General features: G+C 44.8%; 2 protein-coding genes across 8 annotated transcripts in view; both read right to left on the reverse strand.

Moving 5' to 3' along the window:
• ttc27 (tetratricopeptide repeat domain 27) overlaps positions 1–14,113 on the reverse strand; it is a 67,559-nt gene extending 53,446 nt beyond the window's left edge. The window contains 5 exon segments of the mRNA XM_069141878.1: positions 6,013–6,115; positions 7,535–7,669; positions 8,630–8,753; positions 9,902–10,085; positions 13,843–14,113. Of these exon segments, the coding sequence (XP_068997979.1) occupies positions 6,013–6,115; positions 7,535–7,669; positions 8,630–8,753; positions 9,902–10,085; positions 13,843–13,933 (637 nt within the window). The 5' untranslated portion in view covers positions 13,934–14,113.
• A 5,309-nt stretch (positions 14,114–19,422) lies between these two features.
• The window catches only part of birc6 (baculoviral IAP repeat containing 6), a 102,341-nt gene continuing 101,763 nt past the window's right edge, over positions 19,423–20,000 (reverse strand). For all 7 annotated transcript variants that reach the window (XM_069141874.1, XM_069141871.1, XM_069141870.1 and 4 more), the window contains exon 73: positions 19,423–20,000. This exon is cut by the window's right edge and continues 532 nt beyond it. The gene's annotated coding sequence lies outside the window, so the exon portion shown is untranslated.

A 20,000-nucleotide genomic window follows, 5' to 3' on the forward strand; every position in this document is an offset into this window, starting at 1 on the left:
AAGCTGAAAACAGCAGACACTCGTGCCGTTTAAGATCAGTTATGAAAATAAGCACTATTCTATGTCGGAGTGGTCAGTGATGATGAATCATACGAAGTCTGTAGTTTATCACCGTTTGTTGATACACTTTGAACGTTTCCAAAACAAGCTCAGCGTTCGAAACCGGAGTGTTTTTAAGTGCAGCATTTCAAACCATATTGGAGAACTGTTGAAATGTGAAGAGTTGTGATGGAGTCGCTGAGGGTACGGACGGATCCACGGCTCTCCAATCAGCGTTCAGCTCAGCTCATCATTAAATGTGTTAAGTTCAAACTGTTAACCGCGTTTGTCCCGCCCCTTCTTCACTATGATTGGATGACTGCAGCATTTTTGAACTCTCGTTCACCGGAAAAAAACCCCGCTGAACGTTCAGCACATCGTCAGAAAACGATCAGTTCTCAAGAGATGTGAAGACGGTGAATAAGATTCACATATTGTGAAACTAAAACAGACCAAACTGTCATATGGTGTCTGTCCCAAAACGTGCATCTCCTGTTGTTATGCCTCCGTGCTAAACTGATTACATTTGGGGTCAAAGTTCAGTGTTCCATTCTTGTGGACGCAAACTTTGGGAACACTTCGAGGCACTTTATTAGAATTTGGCACAAACGTTGAGTTGAACTCAAGAAGGTAGTGAAGAGATTTTGATGTTCAAAGGTCAAAGGTCACGGTCACTGATCTCACATCCATCCACCATTGTGAAAGCTACAGTGGTGTGAAAAAGTGTTTGCCTCCTTCCTGATTTCCAATTTTTTTGCATGTCTGTCTCACTTAAATGTTTCAGATCATCAAACAAATTTAAATATGAGTCAAAGATAACACAAGTAAACACAAAATGCAGTTTTTAAATGAAGGTTTTTATTATTAAGGTATAAAAACAATCCAAACCCACATGGCCCTGTGTGAAAAAGTGTTTGCCCCCTCCTGTTAAAACATAACTTAACTGTAATTTATCACACCTGAGTTCAATTTCTCGAGCCACACCCAGGCCTGATTACTGACACACCTGTTCTCAATCTAGAAATCACTTCAATAGGACCTGCCTGACAAAGTGAAGTAGACCAGAAGATCCTCAGAAGATAGACATCATGCCGAGATCCAAAGAAATTCAGGAACAAATGAGAAAGAAAGTAATTGAGATCTATCAGCCTGGAAAAGGTTCTAAAGCCATTTCTAAAGCTTTGGGACTCCAGAGAACCACAGTGAGAACCATTATCCACAAATGGAGAAAACATGGAACAGCGGTGAACCTTCCCAGGAGCGGCCGGCCGACCAAAATTACCCCGAGAGAGCAGCGACGACTCATCTGAGAGGTCACAAAAGACCCTACAACAACATCCAAAGAACTGCAGGCCTCACTTGCCTCAGTTAAGGTCGGTGTTCATGACTCCACCAGAAGAAAGAGACTCGGCAGAAATGGCTGCATGGCAGAGTTCCAAGACCAAAACCACCGCTGAGCAAGAAGAACATTAAGGCTCGTCTCATTTTTACCAGAAAACATCTTGATGATCCCCGAGACTTTTGGGAAAATACTCTGTGGACTGACGAGACCAAAGTTGAACTTTTTGGAAGGTGTGTGTCCCGTTACATCTGGTGTAAAAGTAACACCACATTTCAGAAGAAGAACCTCATACCAACAGTAAAATCTGGTGGTGGTAGTGTGATGGTCTGGGGCTGTTTTACTGCTTCAGGACCTGGAAGACTTGCTGTGATAAATGGAACCATGAATTCTACCGTCTACCAAAACATCCTGAAGGAGAACGTCCGGCCGTCTGTTCGTGACCTCAAGCTGAAGCCAACTTGGGTTCTGCAGCAGGACAATGATCCAAAACACACCAGCAAGTCCACCTCTGAATGGATGAAGAAAAACAAAATGAAGACTTTGGAGTGGCCTCGTCAAAGTCCTGACCTGAATCCTCTTGAGATGCTGTGACATGACCTTAAAAAGGAGGTTGGTGCTGGAAAACCCTCCAATGTGTCTGAATTACAACAACTCTGTAAAGATGAGTGGGCCAACATTCCTCCACAGCTGGAAAAGACTCATTGGAAGTTATCGCAAACGCTTGATTGCAGTTGTTGCTGCTGAGGGTGGTCCAACCAGTTATTAGGTTTAGGGGGAAACACTTGTTCACACAGGGCCATGTGGGTTTGGATTGTTTTTCTCCCTTAATAATAAAAACCGCATTTTGTGTTCACTTGTGTTATCTTTGACTAATATTTAAATTTGTTTGATGATCTGAAACATTTAAGTGACAAACATGCAAAAAAATAAGAAATCAGGAAGAAGGCAAACACTTTTTCACACCACTGTATATCCTTTGAGGGAACACCCTAAGATTTGGCACAAACGGTCAGTTGGACTCAAAGATGATTTCGGTGGCTGAAGATCAAAGGTCACAATGACCTCAAAACACATTTCTGACAAGTATTCATACACCAATTATGACAAAGTGTCACATATGTCAAATACGCTAAAATTATGAAGCGATGACATTTTGTAGCCCAAAGGTCAGAGGTCAACATTAATGTGACATCCAGATATTCTGCAAAACTACTTTTCTGGCCATATGTGGTGCAGAAGGGGAGAAGGGACCATGGGACACTGAACCCGGGACACTGAGCCACCAACTGGTGGGTTGATTATTTAATTCAATTCAACTCAATGAAGCATTCACATTTTAGAAGCACCAAGCACAAACAACCGAGCAAAGAGCCAAGCACCAAGAGCCAAGCACCAAGCACAGAGAACCAAGCGCCGAGAACCAAGCGCCGAGAACCAAGCGCCGAGCACCAAGCGCCGAGCACCAAGAGCCGAGCACCAAGAGCCAAGCACCAAGAGCCAAGCACCAAGAGCCGAGCAAAGAGCCAAGCGCCAAGAATCTGTAGGTGACACATTACAGTGACAGACTGAACGTGGATGTCATTGTTAATTATGCGTTGCCACAGAGACAGGGATCATCCTCAGCTGGGAGGAGCTTTATAATTCATGATCACAAATCACTTTTTCATCCCATCCAACATTAATGAAGACGTAGCAGAAGGGAGATTTACATGCAACACTTCGGAGTCACCTTCACCTGCAGGACAACAACCATTTAACCTCCTGAAGAAGAAGGAGTGCTTCTGACTAACTGCTGTATTTATCAACAGTTTAACAATATGAATATGGATTCCTTTATTTAGCCACGCGAGCAGCATTAGTCAGTTTCACTGTGGTCTGAAATTAAAGTGTCACCAACCGTTGGATAGATGAGCATAAAGTTTAATAATAATGTTGATAATGTAAAATTATACGACCAGTAGCTCCGCCCCAAAGATCTGATTGGTCAACTGAACATCTGGAACAAATCATGATGACATCACATCCTGCTCATCATTAGAAATATCACTCCACCTCCTCAATGGGAAAATAGAATGAGAATAGAGTTTCATATAACATGTAATATAATGTAGTTTCTACTTGTTATAGTTCTATTAAATGACCCATTTGGTGAAGTCGGGTCTCTTTTGGTCCTTTTTGGTCGCTCTGAGCACCCGTACCGTAACACCACGGATAGTCACGCACTTACAATCCTAGAGGAGGCTAGCTGGACCGGTTTGGTTTGAACACATGACACGGAGCTAAAATGTTAAAAACACATGAGAACATGGATATCTTTGTTCATCAGATATCTTTGATCAACAGACATCTTTGTCCAACAGACATCTTTGTCCAACAGACATCTTTGTTCCAACCAGACTGAGCTGGCTGAGCAGTTTCGTGTTTCTATGTTCTGTATTTATTCAGTTGGAGACTAAATTAGACTGTGAAGCTTTGTACCAGCCGTCTATCTTTAGATATCTATATTTATAGGACTGTTTCTTCTGCTCTGATCCAACAAACATTCAGCTGAGCTACGACATCAGTAGACAGACTGCTTCTTTCTAAACCTTCAAACAGCATAAAGGCTTTCAGGAGTTTGGTCCACGGGGAAATGACTGCAGCTGAACAAGAGATTCAAAGAAACAGGAAGTTGTCACTTGTAAACGGACGCAGTACGGAGGAGTGGCCAGAGACAGAAACACAATTAAATCGTGAGCAAGAATTGTTAAATCGAGGCCACGGGATACCAATTCCTTTCCACTAATTACTTAATCATATGCACTAAATAACATTTCATTCCCACGTTTTAATTCATTTGTGCACAAGAGATACGTTTATATAGAGAGACAGCAAAGCACAACAGTCTGTTCACCTGCTTCAACTGTCAGCTGACCAACTATAAGTCAATAGCATCCTCAAAGTTAGTATATTGCTAATGATATAATCCACAAGCTCCCAATATCAACGTATCATGTATTTTACCGACATTAATCCTTTACATCCCTCCCCTCCATTACAGCTGTACCCTAGTTAACTGAGTTGTTGTTAGCGTAGCCACCACAGCCAGTCTGACTAGTCGATGACATATTTAGTCACCATAAGGCCAATACAGACACGATGCCATGTATAAATACACTGAGTAAGTAAACAATTGTTATTATCAGAGCATAAGACGTTTTATCGTGGTGTGTTTTCTCTCTATTATCCATCTTCAGATCAAAGATATGTATGTATTCACTAGACCTTATCTCGTCAGATCATATCTCGTGCGCATTAATTAATTAAAACTTTTTTCTTTTTTTTTTTTAAATGTGGGAATGAATTAATTAAAACATGGGAATGAATGTATTAAAGCGTGGGAACTAATTCATAAAAATGTGGGAACTAATTTATTAAAACGTGGGAGCACATTTTAAAAACATGTTTCAGTTTTCTACCTCAGCCAGGTGAAAAAACTGTTTCACAGTATTTCAACATTTGTATTTTTAGCTTTTTGGTATTTTTAAATAGTTTTTAGTTAAAAATTAAAGTTGACTTGGTGAACCTTTTGATTATGAAAACAGTATTTCATCAGTAGCACAGCAGCTTGGGCAGGACTGCTGGACTAACAGGTGTATGGTGTAATGGTGTTTATGGACCACAGTGAAGACGCTGCTTCATCCTGATCAGCTGTCTGACAACAGACCGAAACACCTGTGATACCTACAGAACGCCTGCGGCTGTCAATCATCATTCAGTTCCTTCAATAACTCTGAAATATCGTCTGTGGACAGACGACCTGTCTGAATAATTTCTAGCTCTGACATCACAAATGTTTAACTTAGACTTTATTAATCCCACAGTGGGGAAATTTAGTCGTCACAGCAGCATGGAATCACAAAAAGGTGCACACAATAAGAAAAAAAACTTACAAATATGTATAAGATAGAAAAATAATTAACTTAGAAAGAAATAAGAGCAATGAATAAATATACACACACACAGAGGTGTAAAACCTGGTTCTCTACGTGTTCTCTGGTTTCCTGCGTCTCCTTCTCACCACAATAAGAGCAGCCGTCTCTCCTGATGTTCATCTGATTCATAAGTTGTCTTCAGTCGGACTAAAATACACAACAATCACTTCTCCTGTTTCTACCTTCAGGTTTAGTAAATATCATCACAGCTGATTAATTTATCTATTTGTATTTCCCCTCCCAGTATTTTGCACGTTCAAGTAGAAACACCCAATATTACATATGCATGCAGACAAACATGCAAAATAGACGTGAGTTAAACTGCACATTTGAAAGACTCAATCCTCGCTGCACGTCGTCAGTAGATCAGCTGGACAGGTTTTTGTTGGTGATGTGGAGTTTGTATGTGATTTTATACACAGAGCTTCAGGGAATCAGACCTTCAGTGTGTATTTTACAGAAAGTATGTTGTGACTCTGAGCTGATGAAAGTCAGTCGTGACCAGAGAGCAGGAGGAGGCTGAACAACTGAAACCCGGTGACCCGGTTGTGTTTGCGTCACCGTTAAACACCAGCTACACCGTGAACCTGATGATGTCACGCCATTAAAAGACAAACAGACCAAAAGCACACAGTTGTACATGTAGCATTCACACACCTTTGTCCATGCAGCGCTGCGCCACGGCGAGCAGCTGTGGAGAACGCGCCTCCAGGATCTGCTGGTGCAGGTTGATGCATCGAAGAGTCCACCAGGGCAGCAGCTGCAGACACACGGACACAAATCAGTCTCAGCGTCCAGCGGCTTCTACTGAGGGAAACCAGGATCCGACAACAGGAGAATGTATGTCTGTTTCAGAAGTGAAGAAACGTTTAACATTCGTATCTTTAAGCTCACCATGTAGCTCACAAACAGTGAGTTGAATCTAAAGAACTGTAATGTTTGTTTTATGTGCAGATAAAGGTAATATATTGTATACTGGGAAATAAAAATGTGCTCCAAAAAAAAAAGGGACGCAGCTATTTTTCATTTTTAAGATGTAACATCCACTCATGCTTCTGGGAATAAATAAACACATGAAGTGGTGATCTGGAGGCCTCAGCCTCCGGAGGGCGTCATGGCAACGAGGTGCTCACCGCGCAACAAAAAACAGCCAACTTCTTCGTTTTTGCATCTGATCCAAACAGGAGGCGGCAAGAAGGAGGGAGCATGTCTGGAGGCCATGGTACTGTCCTCAAGTTCTCATCCAGCTCCAACCACAAACCAAGCAAACAGCTTCTTAGTGTGTTAGCACATATCTGATACATGGAGGGTTAATGGTCTGTCTCAACCAATCAATATCCTCACACACACACAGTGCTAATTAACTCCCTTTACTCTCATCAGTACTTAAACATATTAACACACCAACTGCTGATGGCCGCTTCACGTCCTCTCAACGCCATCACGGCTCTGTGACTTCACTTCCTCTTTAAGAGGCTGCCACTTATAGATGAAGACGTTTACCTTCACTTTGACTCATGTTGCCTTCAGGGTTTTACGTGCAGTGCAGATTTGAAGATTGATTAAAAAACAGGATAATCATGTCATGATAATCATGCATCAGGATTTCCAGTCCTGATGCTCCAGATGTTCAGGAGACCCTGAACTGTTGAGCAGCTGGAATCCTCTATCAGGCAAGAATGGGACCACATTTCACTTTCAAAACTCCAGAAACTGGTCTCCTCAGTTCCCAAACGTTTCCAGAGTGTTGTTAAAAGAAGAGTTGATGCAGCTGAGCTCCCCGTCTCCTGTCCCGTGCAGGGCACCCCGCTGCACACAACCACACTGCATGGTTCTCCTGCCGTTGACCCGTGAGCAGAAACAGGCTCCACGACTCCCTGCAGCCTTCAGCTGGGACTCAGAGCTTCTTATTTTCTGTATTGAGTGTACTTTATAAGACAAAGTGGTTACTTTAGGGCTCTCCTGTCCTGTCGAAGGTCAAAAGGTTCACAAGCTTTCAGCAGCCTCCAAAGGTTTGAATGATGTTCTTCAATTTAGTTGAAACAAATAGTTTGTTTAATGACTGAACGTTGATGAAGATCTGACCAGATTTTAAGACTAATTTAAACATGAATATCCTCACGGATTCCCTTCAAGAAGACATTTAGAAGCTGTGATGGCGACAGAAGGACAGACTCACCTGCAGGCTGTCCATCTCGGAGGAGCACCTGATGAGGATCACTCGGGCTAGCAGGAGGAGGAACGGGTTGGCCACCAGGCTGTAGACCACCTCCCCATCCAGGAGCAGGCAGGAGTGGAGAGCCTCCACCAGCGTCTGAGGATGGAGATCAGACACAGGTCATCACTACTGAGGAATATCTGGAGGAAATAAAGATCTGAGATCAGCGTCCTTTTCAACACAAATGTTTCATCACAAATCAGACAAACTCATTGTGTACAAATGTTATTCGACCCATGTAATAAACTTACAGGTCAGTCTGAAGGCACCTGAAGGTTCACACCACACAACATCTGTCTTACAGGAGACTTCATGTATTGGAAAGTCCTGCTTATTACACACTGAAACAGTTAAAACCACAGACTGGATATAAAACCACAGACTGGATATAAAACTGCAGACTGGATATAAACTACAGACTGGATATAAAACTACAGACTGGATATAAACTACAGACTGGATATAAAACTACAGACTGGATATAAAACTACAGACTGGATATAAAAGTGTTCGTAGCTTCAGGTCTGTAAAATGGTTCCGATGCAGAAGTGTCTTCAGCTGTAATACCACCGAGTGCCACTAAAGGTTTACCACTAGATTAGAAAATAAGATTAAAAAATACCTGTTTTTGGGGGAGTGTCTGTTTGATTGACAGGTCTGTGGTGCAGTCAGGTTACAGCTATCGGTGGGCGGGACGTAGTATCGTCAGGTTTTCAATCAGATCGGTCAGATCCACCGCTGGCTCCTCCCCCAGCTCGTCCAAATACGGTCACTTCCTGCTCCAGCTTAAGACACTTCTGCCTCATTTTTGAGACCTGGAAGCTACGAACACTTTTATATCCAGTCTACATGGATCTATGAATATACAAATAGTCCCCGCCTCCATCTCCACCCCACAAGTTGATGTGATTGGTTCCTAAGGTGTGTGATGTATGAAACCCTGTCTGTCTGAATCTGCTGTTGCCGTTCTAAAGAGGAAATGCTGAGTCATGACTGGTTCTTTCTCTCATGGTCCGTCTTCCAGCACATTAAAACCACCACGACGAGACGTCCTACCTGAGAGGACAGCAGCGCCGGGGGCAGCAGATCACCGACGGGGACGGAGACTGGAGGACCGGTCCAGTTACTCTGGACAAACACGTGGAGACATGAGACGGCCAGGACCATCAGCGCCAGCTCCCTGCAGAGGAGGACGAGACACACGGCACATATGAGGACGCTTTCAGGTTTCTTAGTTTCTAACCGATGCTCACACACATTTTAAGAAGGAGACTCTGTTCAGATCTGGAAAACTAAAGGAGGATGAGGACAACGACGACATGGAGGACGACGTGGAGGAGGAGGACAAGGAGGACGACGATGACGAGGAGGAGGACGGGATATGTGCTGCATATAACATGGACTCAGATAGTCATCCCTGAGAGCCAGGAGGGAGATGTTAAGCTGTCCTTATTAAATATTAATAATTCATGATATAAGAAGTGGAGGCAGCGAACAAAGACTCCTGAGAAGAACTCAGAACGCCAAACGACATCATCAGGGAGACGTGGACGTTTAATTATCACGTACGTCACAAACTCAGCTGCACACTTGCATTTATTTTCATTTTATTTCTGGCTGAATTAAAATAATTTGTCCCAAAAACTCAAAGGAGATTTTAAAATGTGAAATTAATGTTTGACAGGAGAAAACAGCAGAACTGCTCCTTTATGCTCTTTAAACTTTTCAAGCTGCTCTGATTGTAAAAACATCAACCGGAAACCAAGAAGAAGCTCATGAACACATCACGATTACTCAACTTTAAAAACGTGCTCATTCTTTCAAAGAAGAAATAATAATAATAATAATAATAATAATAATAATAAACTGTACTTTCATAGCACTTTTCAGAAGAAAGTCCTTTACGTGGTATTTCCAGGATTAAAGGCAAATAAAATCAGGCAGAAATTACATGGAACCAAATCCCCAACAATAACTCCAGGAGTACAGTAACGATAAAACAGGTGAAGGAAGATGTGTGCTGGGAATGAATGAAAAGATTTCCAGCGGCCCGACATGTCCTCGTGTCCTCGTGTCAGCTGCATGTTGGACCGGCGACGGGTCCATTAACGGCTCAACTCTGCATACGGCGACTTCCTCTATGTTCCAGATTCGGGAGGATTAAATGGGATTATTTCTGATTATAAATCTGAGTGTCATCTGCATATCAGCGGTTCTGCAGTGAATCAGAAGCTTTCATAGTGAAGGACTCGTGGTGAAGTCAATCATCTCTAAATTTGCGAGGCGTTCCGACAGCTGAATGGATGGCGAGCGTCCTTCCTGTCTTACCTGTCGGTCCGGTCATCGTTGGCTCCACCTGTCAGGTACAGCAGGACCCGTCTCTCCAGGTAGGCCTCGATGTCCTCCCCCTCACTGCAGCTGGCGTCTCCGCTGAGCAGATCGGTCACCTGGGGGCTCAGCAGGACCGCCTCATGGTCCCCTTTCATCAAGGAGTCCAGCAGAGACCCGGCTTCTGCAAGAACCACAAGAACCGTGAGTATTTTTGGGCCTCGGTGCCAAACTACCAAACTCTTTTGAAACCCGCCTTCTGATTCGGTACCAAACGCTGACATGTGAGGATGAAATCTCAACAGTGTTTCCCACACAGGTTCTGTTGGTTCTGCTTCATAGGTTCCAACTGGCCTGTTTAACTCCGAGAACCCGATGGAACCCTTTTTCTCCGTTGAGCTGTGCAGCGAGTCCTCATCACAGAGATGTACCACACATACTATGAAACTTTTCTAAAGTGTCTGTTCCTTCTCTGTGACGAAGCGCTGCAGAGGTAATCGAAGTTGAAGTTGCGTCGTCGTTCCACTCATGAAGTTCTGCCTCCATCTACTCTGAACTGAAGAAATCCAGAAGTCCTGATCTCTGAATATCAAAATAACCAGCAGAAACGAGCCTCTGATGATACCACTCGTTTCTCTGGAGCACAAAGAGTTTTCACATTATCCCGTTTTAAAATCACAGCTGACCTCTGTACAGTCTCCAACGTAGAGCTGACATTACCTCCCACTTTGTAATAATAATAATAATGACGATAATAATAATAATAATAATAATAACAACAACATATTAGTGGGCCTACACTACAGCTGAGTTATCAGCACATATCATGTCCTGAGTGTGTTTAATCATGAGCGTTGAGGAAACTGATGTATTAAATTTGGTCTAATTCCCCACACATCCCGACACTCCTGATTGGTCGGATATTGTTTGTAGTCATTTTTAATCTCCATATTCTCATTAAGTCAACGAGTGTATCTCCCCACAGATATGGCCCACACCGCTAACGCTGCAGACCAGCACTCTCCCGGGTGATGAAGAGGAGGCTCATTCAGAGATGATGAAAAATGATGATTTCTGGAAGGACGGGGGGCGATGACGCAGCCTCAACATCTCCCCGTCGTACATTAGCTTTTTATTTGAGGAGGGAGAGGGGCTCGGCTCATTAGCATTGATTGCTTCATTTTTTTTGGGGGGGGGGGGGGGGGGGGGCAGCCGCATAACAAATGAAACAATCGAACTTGCCTCCATCGCAGTTGCACTAGAAACAAGGCTGAGTGAGGAAGACGTGTCCGATCGGAGGAACCGGAGCAGATCTGAACCATCATCTTCTTCATCATGCTGTGGACGTTCAGTCTTCAGATACGTTCCAGCTGACTGCTGCAGCTCAACCTCCCGTTAGACTTTCTCCAACCTCCCGTTAGACTTTCTCCAACCTCCCGTTAGACTTTCTCCAACCTCCCGTTAGACTTTCTCCAACCACCGGTTAGACTTTCTCCAACCTCCCGTTAGACTTTCTCCAACCACCGGTTAGACTTTCTCCAACCACCCGTTAGACTTTCTCCAACCACCGGTTAGACTTTCTCCAACCACCCGTTAGACTTTCTCCAACCACCGGTTAGACTTTCTCCAACCTCCGGTTAGACTTTCTCCAACCTCCCGTTAGACTTTCTCCAACCTCCGGTTAGACTTTCTCCAACCTCCCGTTAGACTTTCTCCAACCACCGGTTAGACTTTCTCCAACCTCCCGTTAGACTTTCTCCAACCACCGGTTAGACTTTCTCCAACCTCCCGTTAGACTTTCTCCAACCTCCCGTTAGACTTTCTCCAACCTCCCGTTAGACTTTCTCCAACCTCCCGTTAGACTTTCTCCAACCTCCCGTTAGACTTTCTCCAACCTCCCGTTAGACTTTCTCCAACCACCGGTTAGACTTTCTCCAACCTCCGGTTAGACTTTCTCCAACCACCCGTTAGACTTTCTCCAACCTCCCGTTAGACTTTCTCCAACCTCCCGTTAGACTTTCTCCAACCTCCCGTTAGACTTTCTCCAACCACCGGTTAGACTTTCTCCAACCACCGGTTAGACTTTCTCCAACCTCCCGTTAGACTTTCTCCAACCACCGGTTAGACTTTCTCCAACCTCCGGTTAGACTTTCTCCAACCACCGGTTAGACTTTCTCCAACCTCCCGTTAGACTTTCTCCAACCACCGGTTAGACTTTCTCCAACCACCGGTTAGACTTTCTCCAACCACCGGTTAGACTTTCTCCAACCTCCCGTTAGACTTTCTCCAAACTCCGGTTAGACTTTCTCCAACCACCGGTTAGACTTTCTCCAAACTCCCGTTAGACTTTCTCCAACCTCCCGTTAGACTTTCTCCAACCACCGGTTAGACTTTCTCCAACCACCGGTTAGACTTTCTCCAACCACCGGTTAGACTTTCTCCAACCTCCCGTTAGACTTTCTCCAACCTCCCGTTAGACTTTCTCCAACCACCGGTTAGACTTTCTCCAACCACCGGTTAGACTTTCTCCAACCACCGGTTAGACTTTCTCCAACCTCCCGTTAGACTTTCTCCAACCTCCCGTTAGACTTTCTCCAACCTCCCGTTAGACTTTCTCCAACCTCCCGTTAGACTTTCTCCAACCTCCCGTTAGACTTTCTCCAACCACCGGTTAGACTTTCTCCAACCTCCAGACTTTTGTCTGACCTCAAAATCTCCAATCCTATATTTTGAAGCAGAACAAAACCACTTCCTCCTCCTAACGTATTCATATCTGTAAACGTAGCTGATGACGCGGTGAAAGTGTGCCGACGTACTGGTGAGCATCAGTTCCATGTCCGGATCAAACAAGCTGTCGTTCATCTCTGCACCGTCTCGTCCGGTCTCACTCGGTTCTGACGTTGACGGCCAGAAGGAAACCTTTGGTCAAATTCACTACACATGAAGATTTGAGGTGTGTGAATGATTTTGGGCTGAACGGTCCTGACAGAACCTCCTTCTCATTCTTGTCCGGTGTTGATTGACAGACATCCATATCCAATGAACAGATGACGGATTGACGTGTCGCTGTGAAACTGGGTTGTTGGGTCGGAACTAAAGTTTCCTTCACTTGTCCACAGACGGATTACACTTTAATTAAAGTTCGTCCACTTCCTGCCAACATGAGGCGGACACGAAACCAGCAGCACAGAGGACCGGTCCGACCGGACGCCTCCGGTACCACCGGGCTGCTGAGCTGAGCCTCAGTGTCCGGTTCCGGTGCCCCACGAGCAGCTGCTGACACTTGAGTGATGGGAGCACGAGGCGGCTCCACGTGCAGGTGGAGGAAACCAGGACGTCATGCCGGATATACGGTTCCGTCTTCATTTCGCTCCACAACACATCGAACCGGTTTAAAGAGAACCGGGAAGAACCGAGCTGCAGCCGATGTCCAATACAAAAGTTGACATTTTATTTGAACGAACACGAAGCCGCGTGTCAACATGTCAAACCTGTCTGGTCTTCGTTCACGACACATCTGTCTGTTCGGGACGAGGCCTCCTAAAATTGCCCAGAAATTACATGGACTCTGGTTCACTACGAGGACGCAGTCGTTGCTAACAGATCAATTAGCGCCCGCAGCTTTTTTCACCTTCACGTTAAAAGGTAACGGCCCGCCCGGTGTTACCGGAGCTATGAACGGTGTTACCGGAGATATGAACGGTGTTACCGGAGCTATGAACGGTCCGCCCGGTGTTACCGGAGCTATGAACGGTGTTACCGGAGCTATGAACGGTCCGCCCGGTGTTACCGGAGCTATGAACGGTGTTACCGGAGCTATGAACGGTGTTACCGGAGCTATGAACGGTCCGCCCGGTGTTACCGGAGCTATGAACGGTGTTACCGGAGCTATGAACGGTCCGCCCGGTGTTACCGGAGCTATGAACGGCCCGGTGTCTGACCTGTGGTGCTGAACAGACTCCGCTTCCATCCCGCTGCCTCTGCCGGTGTTAGGAAGCCTCGGAGCACCGGGACCTCCACGTCCAGCGGCATGGCCGGACTAACGTGACGCTGGAGCGGCTGCCTTCAGTCCGGTCGGACGGGGTCCGGTCGGGTCCGGTCGGATCAGCTGATTCAAGGAGCCAAACTGGAAGATCTCAATCAGGAATTCAATGTTTTTCCACCCATGTGGTGCAACTGGCATCAGAGAGCAGCCATGACAGATGCGCGTTGCATTGTGGGAAACGTGAACCAGCCGGAGCTCCGCTGTTTTAACCTGCAGATGGAGGAACCAGCTGTTCTCCTGAACCAGCTGTTCTCCTGAACCAGCTGTTCTCCTGAACCACTCAAACGGGCTGGACTTCTCTACAACCTGTGACTGTTCTGTTGGAGCTGCATATGTTCTGGTTACAAACTCAGTGACAGAACTTTTTAATGCTATAAAAATAAACCTATTTCATTTGTTCAGCACATTTAGGAATAACTCCTTCATACATGTATGATCGTACATGTATGATCGTACATGTATGATCAGGCTGGCTGGATGTCGGCAGGTGGAGGTAGGACTTCAACCGACCATTAAAACAAGGATTTTCTGCTGCTGCTACCCATGCCATGTGCACCATCACAGATGCTGGCTCTAGAACTGAGCTGATAACAAGCTGGATGGTCCCTCTCCTCTTTAACCTGGAGGTTAATTTGATATCTAGTGGAGGAAATCATGATTTGATCTCTTGACGATTTTGTAAGTTTGCCCACTGACAGAAATGAACGGTCTATAACTGTAATGGAGGTTTATTTTAATAGAGACAGAATATCAACAACTAAAATCCAGAAAATCACGTCATATAAAAGTTATAAATTGATGACTCAGTACTTGGTGCAGAAAGCGTTGGCGAGGTCAGAGGTCAGAGGTTTCTGGTAGTTGGTCTCCAGGTTTGAACATCTCAGGAGGGATGTTGTTCACTCCTCTTTGCAGATCCTCCAAACCCTTCAGGTTTCCAGGCTGTTGCTCGGCAACAGGAAGCTTCAGCTCCCTCCTCAGATGTTCTCTGGGATGAAGGTCCGGAGACCGGCTCGACCTCTCTGTGACCTTCATGTGCTTCTTCTTGAGCCTCTCCTTTGTTGCCTCGTCGTATGTTTTGGGTCATTGTGGTGCTGAAGACCCGTCTTCAGTGTCCCGGCTGAGGGAAGGAGGTCGTCCCCCAAGATGTCCCGGTACGCGGCCCCGTCCGTCCTCCCCTCGATGCGGTGAAGTCGTCCTGTCCCCTCAGCAGAGAAACACCCTCAAAGCAGAATGTCTCCACCTCCATGTTGGACGGTGGGACGGTGGGGACGGTGGGACGGTGTTCTCGGGTTCTAGTCAGCGTTTTTCTTCCTCCAAACACGGCGAGTCCAGTTGATGTCAAAGAGCTGGATGTTGTTCTCCTCTGACCACGTCACCTCCTCCAAACCTTCTCTGAATCCTTCAGGTGTTCGATGGTAAACTTCAGACGGGTCTGTCCATGTGTCTTCTTGAGCCGGGGGACCTCGCAGCGCTGCAGGATCTTAATCCATGACGGCGTCGTGTGTTACCGATGGTTTCCATGGTGACTGTGGTCCCAGCTGTCTGGAGATCATGAACAAGTTCCTCCGTGTAGTTCTGGGCTGATCCCTCACCTTCCTCATGATCATCGATGCCCCACAAGGCCAGATCTCCGTGGAGCCCCAGACCATTTAGTGTTTCTTCCATTTCCCAATATTCTCACCAACAGTTGTCTCCTTCTCACAGTCTTTTATACAGGTGACCAGTGGAGACGGGCGTCTTTTACACAGGTGACCAGTGGAGACGGGCGTCTTTTACACAGGTGACCAGTGGAGACGGGCGTCTTTTATACAGGTGACCAGTGGAGACGGGCGTCTTTTACACAGGTGACGAGTTGAGACGGGCGTCTTTTACACAGGTGACGAGTTGAGACGGGCGTCTTTTACACAGGTGACGAGTTGAGACGGGCGTCTTTTACACAGGTGACCAGTGGAGACGGGCGTCTTTTACACAGGTGACCAGTGGAGACGGGCGTCTTTTATACAGGTGACCAGTGGAGACGGGCGTCTTTTACACAGGTGACGAGTTGAGACGGGCGTCTTTTATACAGGTGACCAGTGGAGACGGGCGTCTTTTATACAGGTGACGAGTTGAGACGGGCGTCTTTTACACAGGTGACGAGTTGAGACGGGCGTCTTTTATACAGGTGACCAGTGGAGACGGGCGTCTTTTACACAGGTGACGAGTTGAGACGGGCGTCTTTTACACAGGTGACCAGTGGAGACGGGCGTCTTTTATACAGGTGACCAGTGGAGACGGGCGTCTTTTACACAGGTGACGAGTTGAGACGGGCGTCTTTTATACAGGTGACAGATCTCCAGACCTGAATCCCATTGAAAACCTCTGGAATGTGATGAAGAGGAAGATGGACGGTCACCAGCCGTCAAACAAAGCTGAGCTGCTTGAATCTTTGGACCAGGAGACATAAAGTCTCCCAACATCAAAGTGAAAGAGGTGGAGAGACGCCGAGATGAATATGAACTTGTTTTGTTTGCATTATTCCAGATCTGAAAACTCTTTTTTGTTATTTTGACCAGTTGTCATTTTCTGCAAATAAATGCTCTCAATCACAATATTTGAATTTGAAATTTGGGAGAAATGTTGTTAGTAGTTTATAAAATAAAACAAACATTTTCATTTTACTCAAACATACCAATAAATAGTAAAACCAGAGAAACTGATCATTTTAAAGTGGTCTCTTAGTTTTTTCCAGACAGCTGTATACATATATACAGTGGTGTGAAAAAGTGTTTGCCTCCTTTCTGATTTCCAATTTTTTTGCATGTCTGTCACACTTAAATGTTTCAGATCATCAAACAAATTTAAATATTAGTCAAAGATAACACAAGTAAACACAAAATGCAGTTTTTAAATGAAGGTTTTTATTATTAAGGTATAAAAACAATCCAAACCCACATGGCCCTGTGTGAAAAAGTGTTTGCCCCCTCCTGTTAAAACATAACTTAACTGGTTTATCACACCTGAGTTCAATTTCTCGAGCCACACCCAGACCTGATTACTGACACACCTGTTCTCAATCAAGAAATCACTTCAACAGGACCTGCCTGACAAAGTGAAGTAGACCAGAAGATCCTCAGAAGATAGACATCATGCCGAGATCCAAAGAAATTCAGGAACAAATGAGAAAGAAAGTAATTGAGATCTATCAGTCTGGAAAAGGTTCTAAAGCCATTTCTAAAGCTTTGGGACTCCAGAGAACCACAGTGAGAACCATTATCCACAAATGGAGAAAACATGGAACAGCGGTGAACCTTCCCAGGAGCGGCCGGCCGACCAAAATTACCCCGAGAGCGCAGCGACGACTCATCCGAGGTCACAAAAGACCCTACGACAACATCCAAAGAACTGCAGGCCTCACTTGCCTCAGTTCAGGTCAGTGTTCATGACTCCACCAGAAGAAAGAGACTCGGCAGAAATGGCTGCATGGCAGAGTTCCAAGACCAAAACCACCGCTGAGCAAAAACAACATTAAGGCTCGTCTCATTTTTACCAGAAAACATCTTGATGATCCCCGAGACTTTTGGGAAAATACTCTGTGGACTGACGAGACCAAAGTTGAACTTTTTGGAAGGTGTGTGTCCCATTACATCTGGAGTAAAAGTAGCACCACATTTCAGAAGAAGAACATCATACCAACAGTAAAATATGGTGGTGGTAGTGTGATGGTCTGGGGCTGTTTTGCTGCTTCAGGACCTGGAAGACTTGCTGTGATCAATGGAACCATGAATTCTACCGTCTACCAAAACATCCTGAAGGAGAACGTCCGGCCGTCTGTTCGTGACCTCAAGCTGAAGCCAACTTGGGTTCTGCAGCAGGACAATGATCCAAAACACACCAGCAAGTCCACCTCTGAATGGATGAAGAAAAACAAAATGAAGACTTTGGAGTGGCCTCGTCAAAGTCCTGACCTGAATCCTATTGAGATGCTGTGACATGACCTTAAAAAGGAGGTTGGTGCTGGAAAACCCTCCAATGTGGCTGAATTACAACAACTCTGTAAAGATGAGTCGGCCAACATTCCTCCACAGCTGGAAAAGACTCATTGGAAGTTATCGCAAACGCTTGATTGCAGTTGTTGCTGCTGAGGGTGGTCCAACCAGTTATTAGGTTTAGGGGGAAACACTTTTTCACACAGGGCCATGTGGGTTTGGATTGTTTTTCTCCCTTCATAATAAAAACCTTCATTTAAAAACTGCATTTTGTGTTTACTTGTGTTATCTTTGACTAATATTTAAATTTGTTTGATGATCTGAAACATTTAAGTGACAAACATGCAAAAAAATAAGAAATCAGGCAAACACTTTTTCACACTACTGTGTGTGTGTGTGTGTGTATATATATATATATATATATATATATGTATATATATATATACGTATATATATATATATATATATATATATACATACAGCTGTCTGGAAAAAACTTTTTTTTGCAAATGACGAAATGTAATTAAAACCTGAATATTTAAGCTTGGCAAAAACTCAATAAATCTTGAAACTTTAGTCGGTTATACTTGTGAATTTCTTTTTTAATTACTTACTGATGCAAAAATTTGAAACAAAATGATATAATGGAGGCTCCAGTGGTCAACATGTCCGCTGTGTAAATGAAGAACCAGCGTTCAGGACACACAAGGATTTTAGATCGATGTCCCGAATCAACATGAGCTCGTTAGCACGGCCGAAGAGTTCAATAATAAATATGTTTTGTGTTCCTCTAATGATCTTATTTAGTCCTGAATATTTGAGGAACCTTTTATGGCCTTTAAAACAGCTGACTCACAAGTTCTGGCAGATTTCTGAGGCCGCCAGAATGAACACACCAAAACAAAATGATTCCCGGAAGTCTCTCATGAACTAAAATGTTTTCTTTATCGCAACGGTTCCTGAAATCAGAAGCTCAGCGCTGCTTCACGACTTCCTCCCTGCGATCCAGTATCAAGACCACCAGGACGTCCCAGTACACAGTATGTTAAATGTAGGATGCTAAAAGTACCAGGATGTTCTACTACATCTGCAGGTCAGCATGCTGCTCTGGATGTTCTGACCCACAATCCTCTGCAGCGGAAGATACGTCACATCCACTGAACCGCCGAGACGGTTGGTGGCGCTAAAGCTCCGCCCACAAAAGGAAGAAGACGAGTCATTAAAATGAAGCGCACTCGTTCCAAATCTCATCCTTTTTCTTTTTACTAGAAACGTTGTGCTACGGATCACCATGGATACGAGCAAGAGTTAAAAGTCAAAGTTCAAGGTGTGTTTTTCTGATGTAGTAGTATGTTCTAGCGGTACACGTACTACCTGCAACATTACTCTTGGTGAGTCGCTGCCGTCGGCACCAGAAGGAAGAAGAAACCGAGATGTGGACGGCAGCGTCTGTCCGTCCGCCGAGACGTCCTGTTGAAGCAGAAAGAAGCATTTCCACAATACGTCCGTACTTTCAAGCTCCATTTAATGTCCTAGCAAAAAGGAGGATGTGACTGTTCTAAGGAGAGTAAAATAGAAAGTGCATTTCTTTGTTCACTGGAGTTCAACATAATAAAAAAAGAAGAAGATCAAAGCAGTTTGTTTTCTGTCAGACGGAGCAGAAGTCTTACTTTTATAGAAAGAGCAAAGAAATCAGTGAAGGTACTGTGTTGGGTATTTGGTGGTGTGGTGTAGATCAAAGGCACATCACAGCTTTGTATCACTGGGATTGTTGCACACGCACAGAAAACAAACATACACATGCACAAGCCTTCAAAAGTACATTTCCCCCGCGGCTGTGACGGGCTGCGATCTACCGTCACGTCCACGACACGTCCGAGCTCGCTGCTGTTAATGAGCCTGGAAAAGGAAAACAGCTTTAACAACGTCCATCTCAACCTTTATTCAAGTGGATATGATGGAGAGAAACCGAGCGGCTCCTGTCTCAGACGGCTCTCTGGCTTTAAATAGTTTCCTTAAAGAATGAGCAGGATGTCCTGGTTCTAACAGTCCAACAGAACAAAAGAAAAGAAAGAACATTCAGTAA

This window comes from Embiotoca jacksoni, unplaced genomic scaffold (assembly GCF_022577435.1).
Source record: "Embiotoca jacksoni isolate LCO1_2020_lvr unplaced genomic scaffold, fEmbJac1.0.p SCAF_92, whole genome shotgun sequence".
NCBI classification, from domain to species: domain Eukaryota; kingdom Metazoa; phylum Chordata; class Actinopteri; family Embiotocidae; genus Embiotoca; species Embiotoca jacksoni.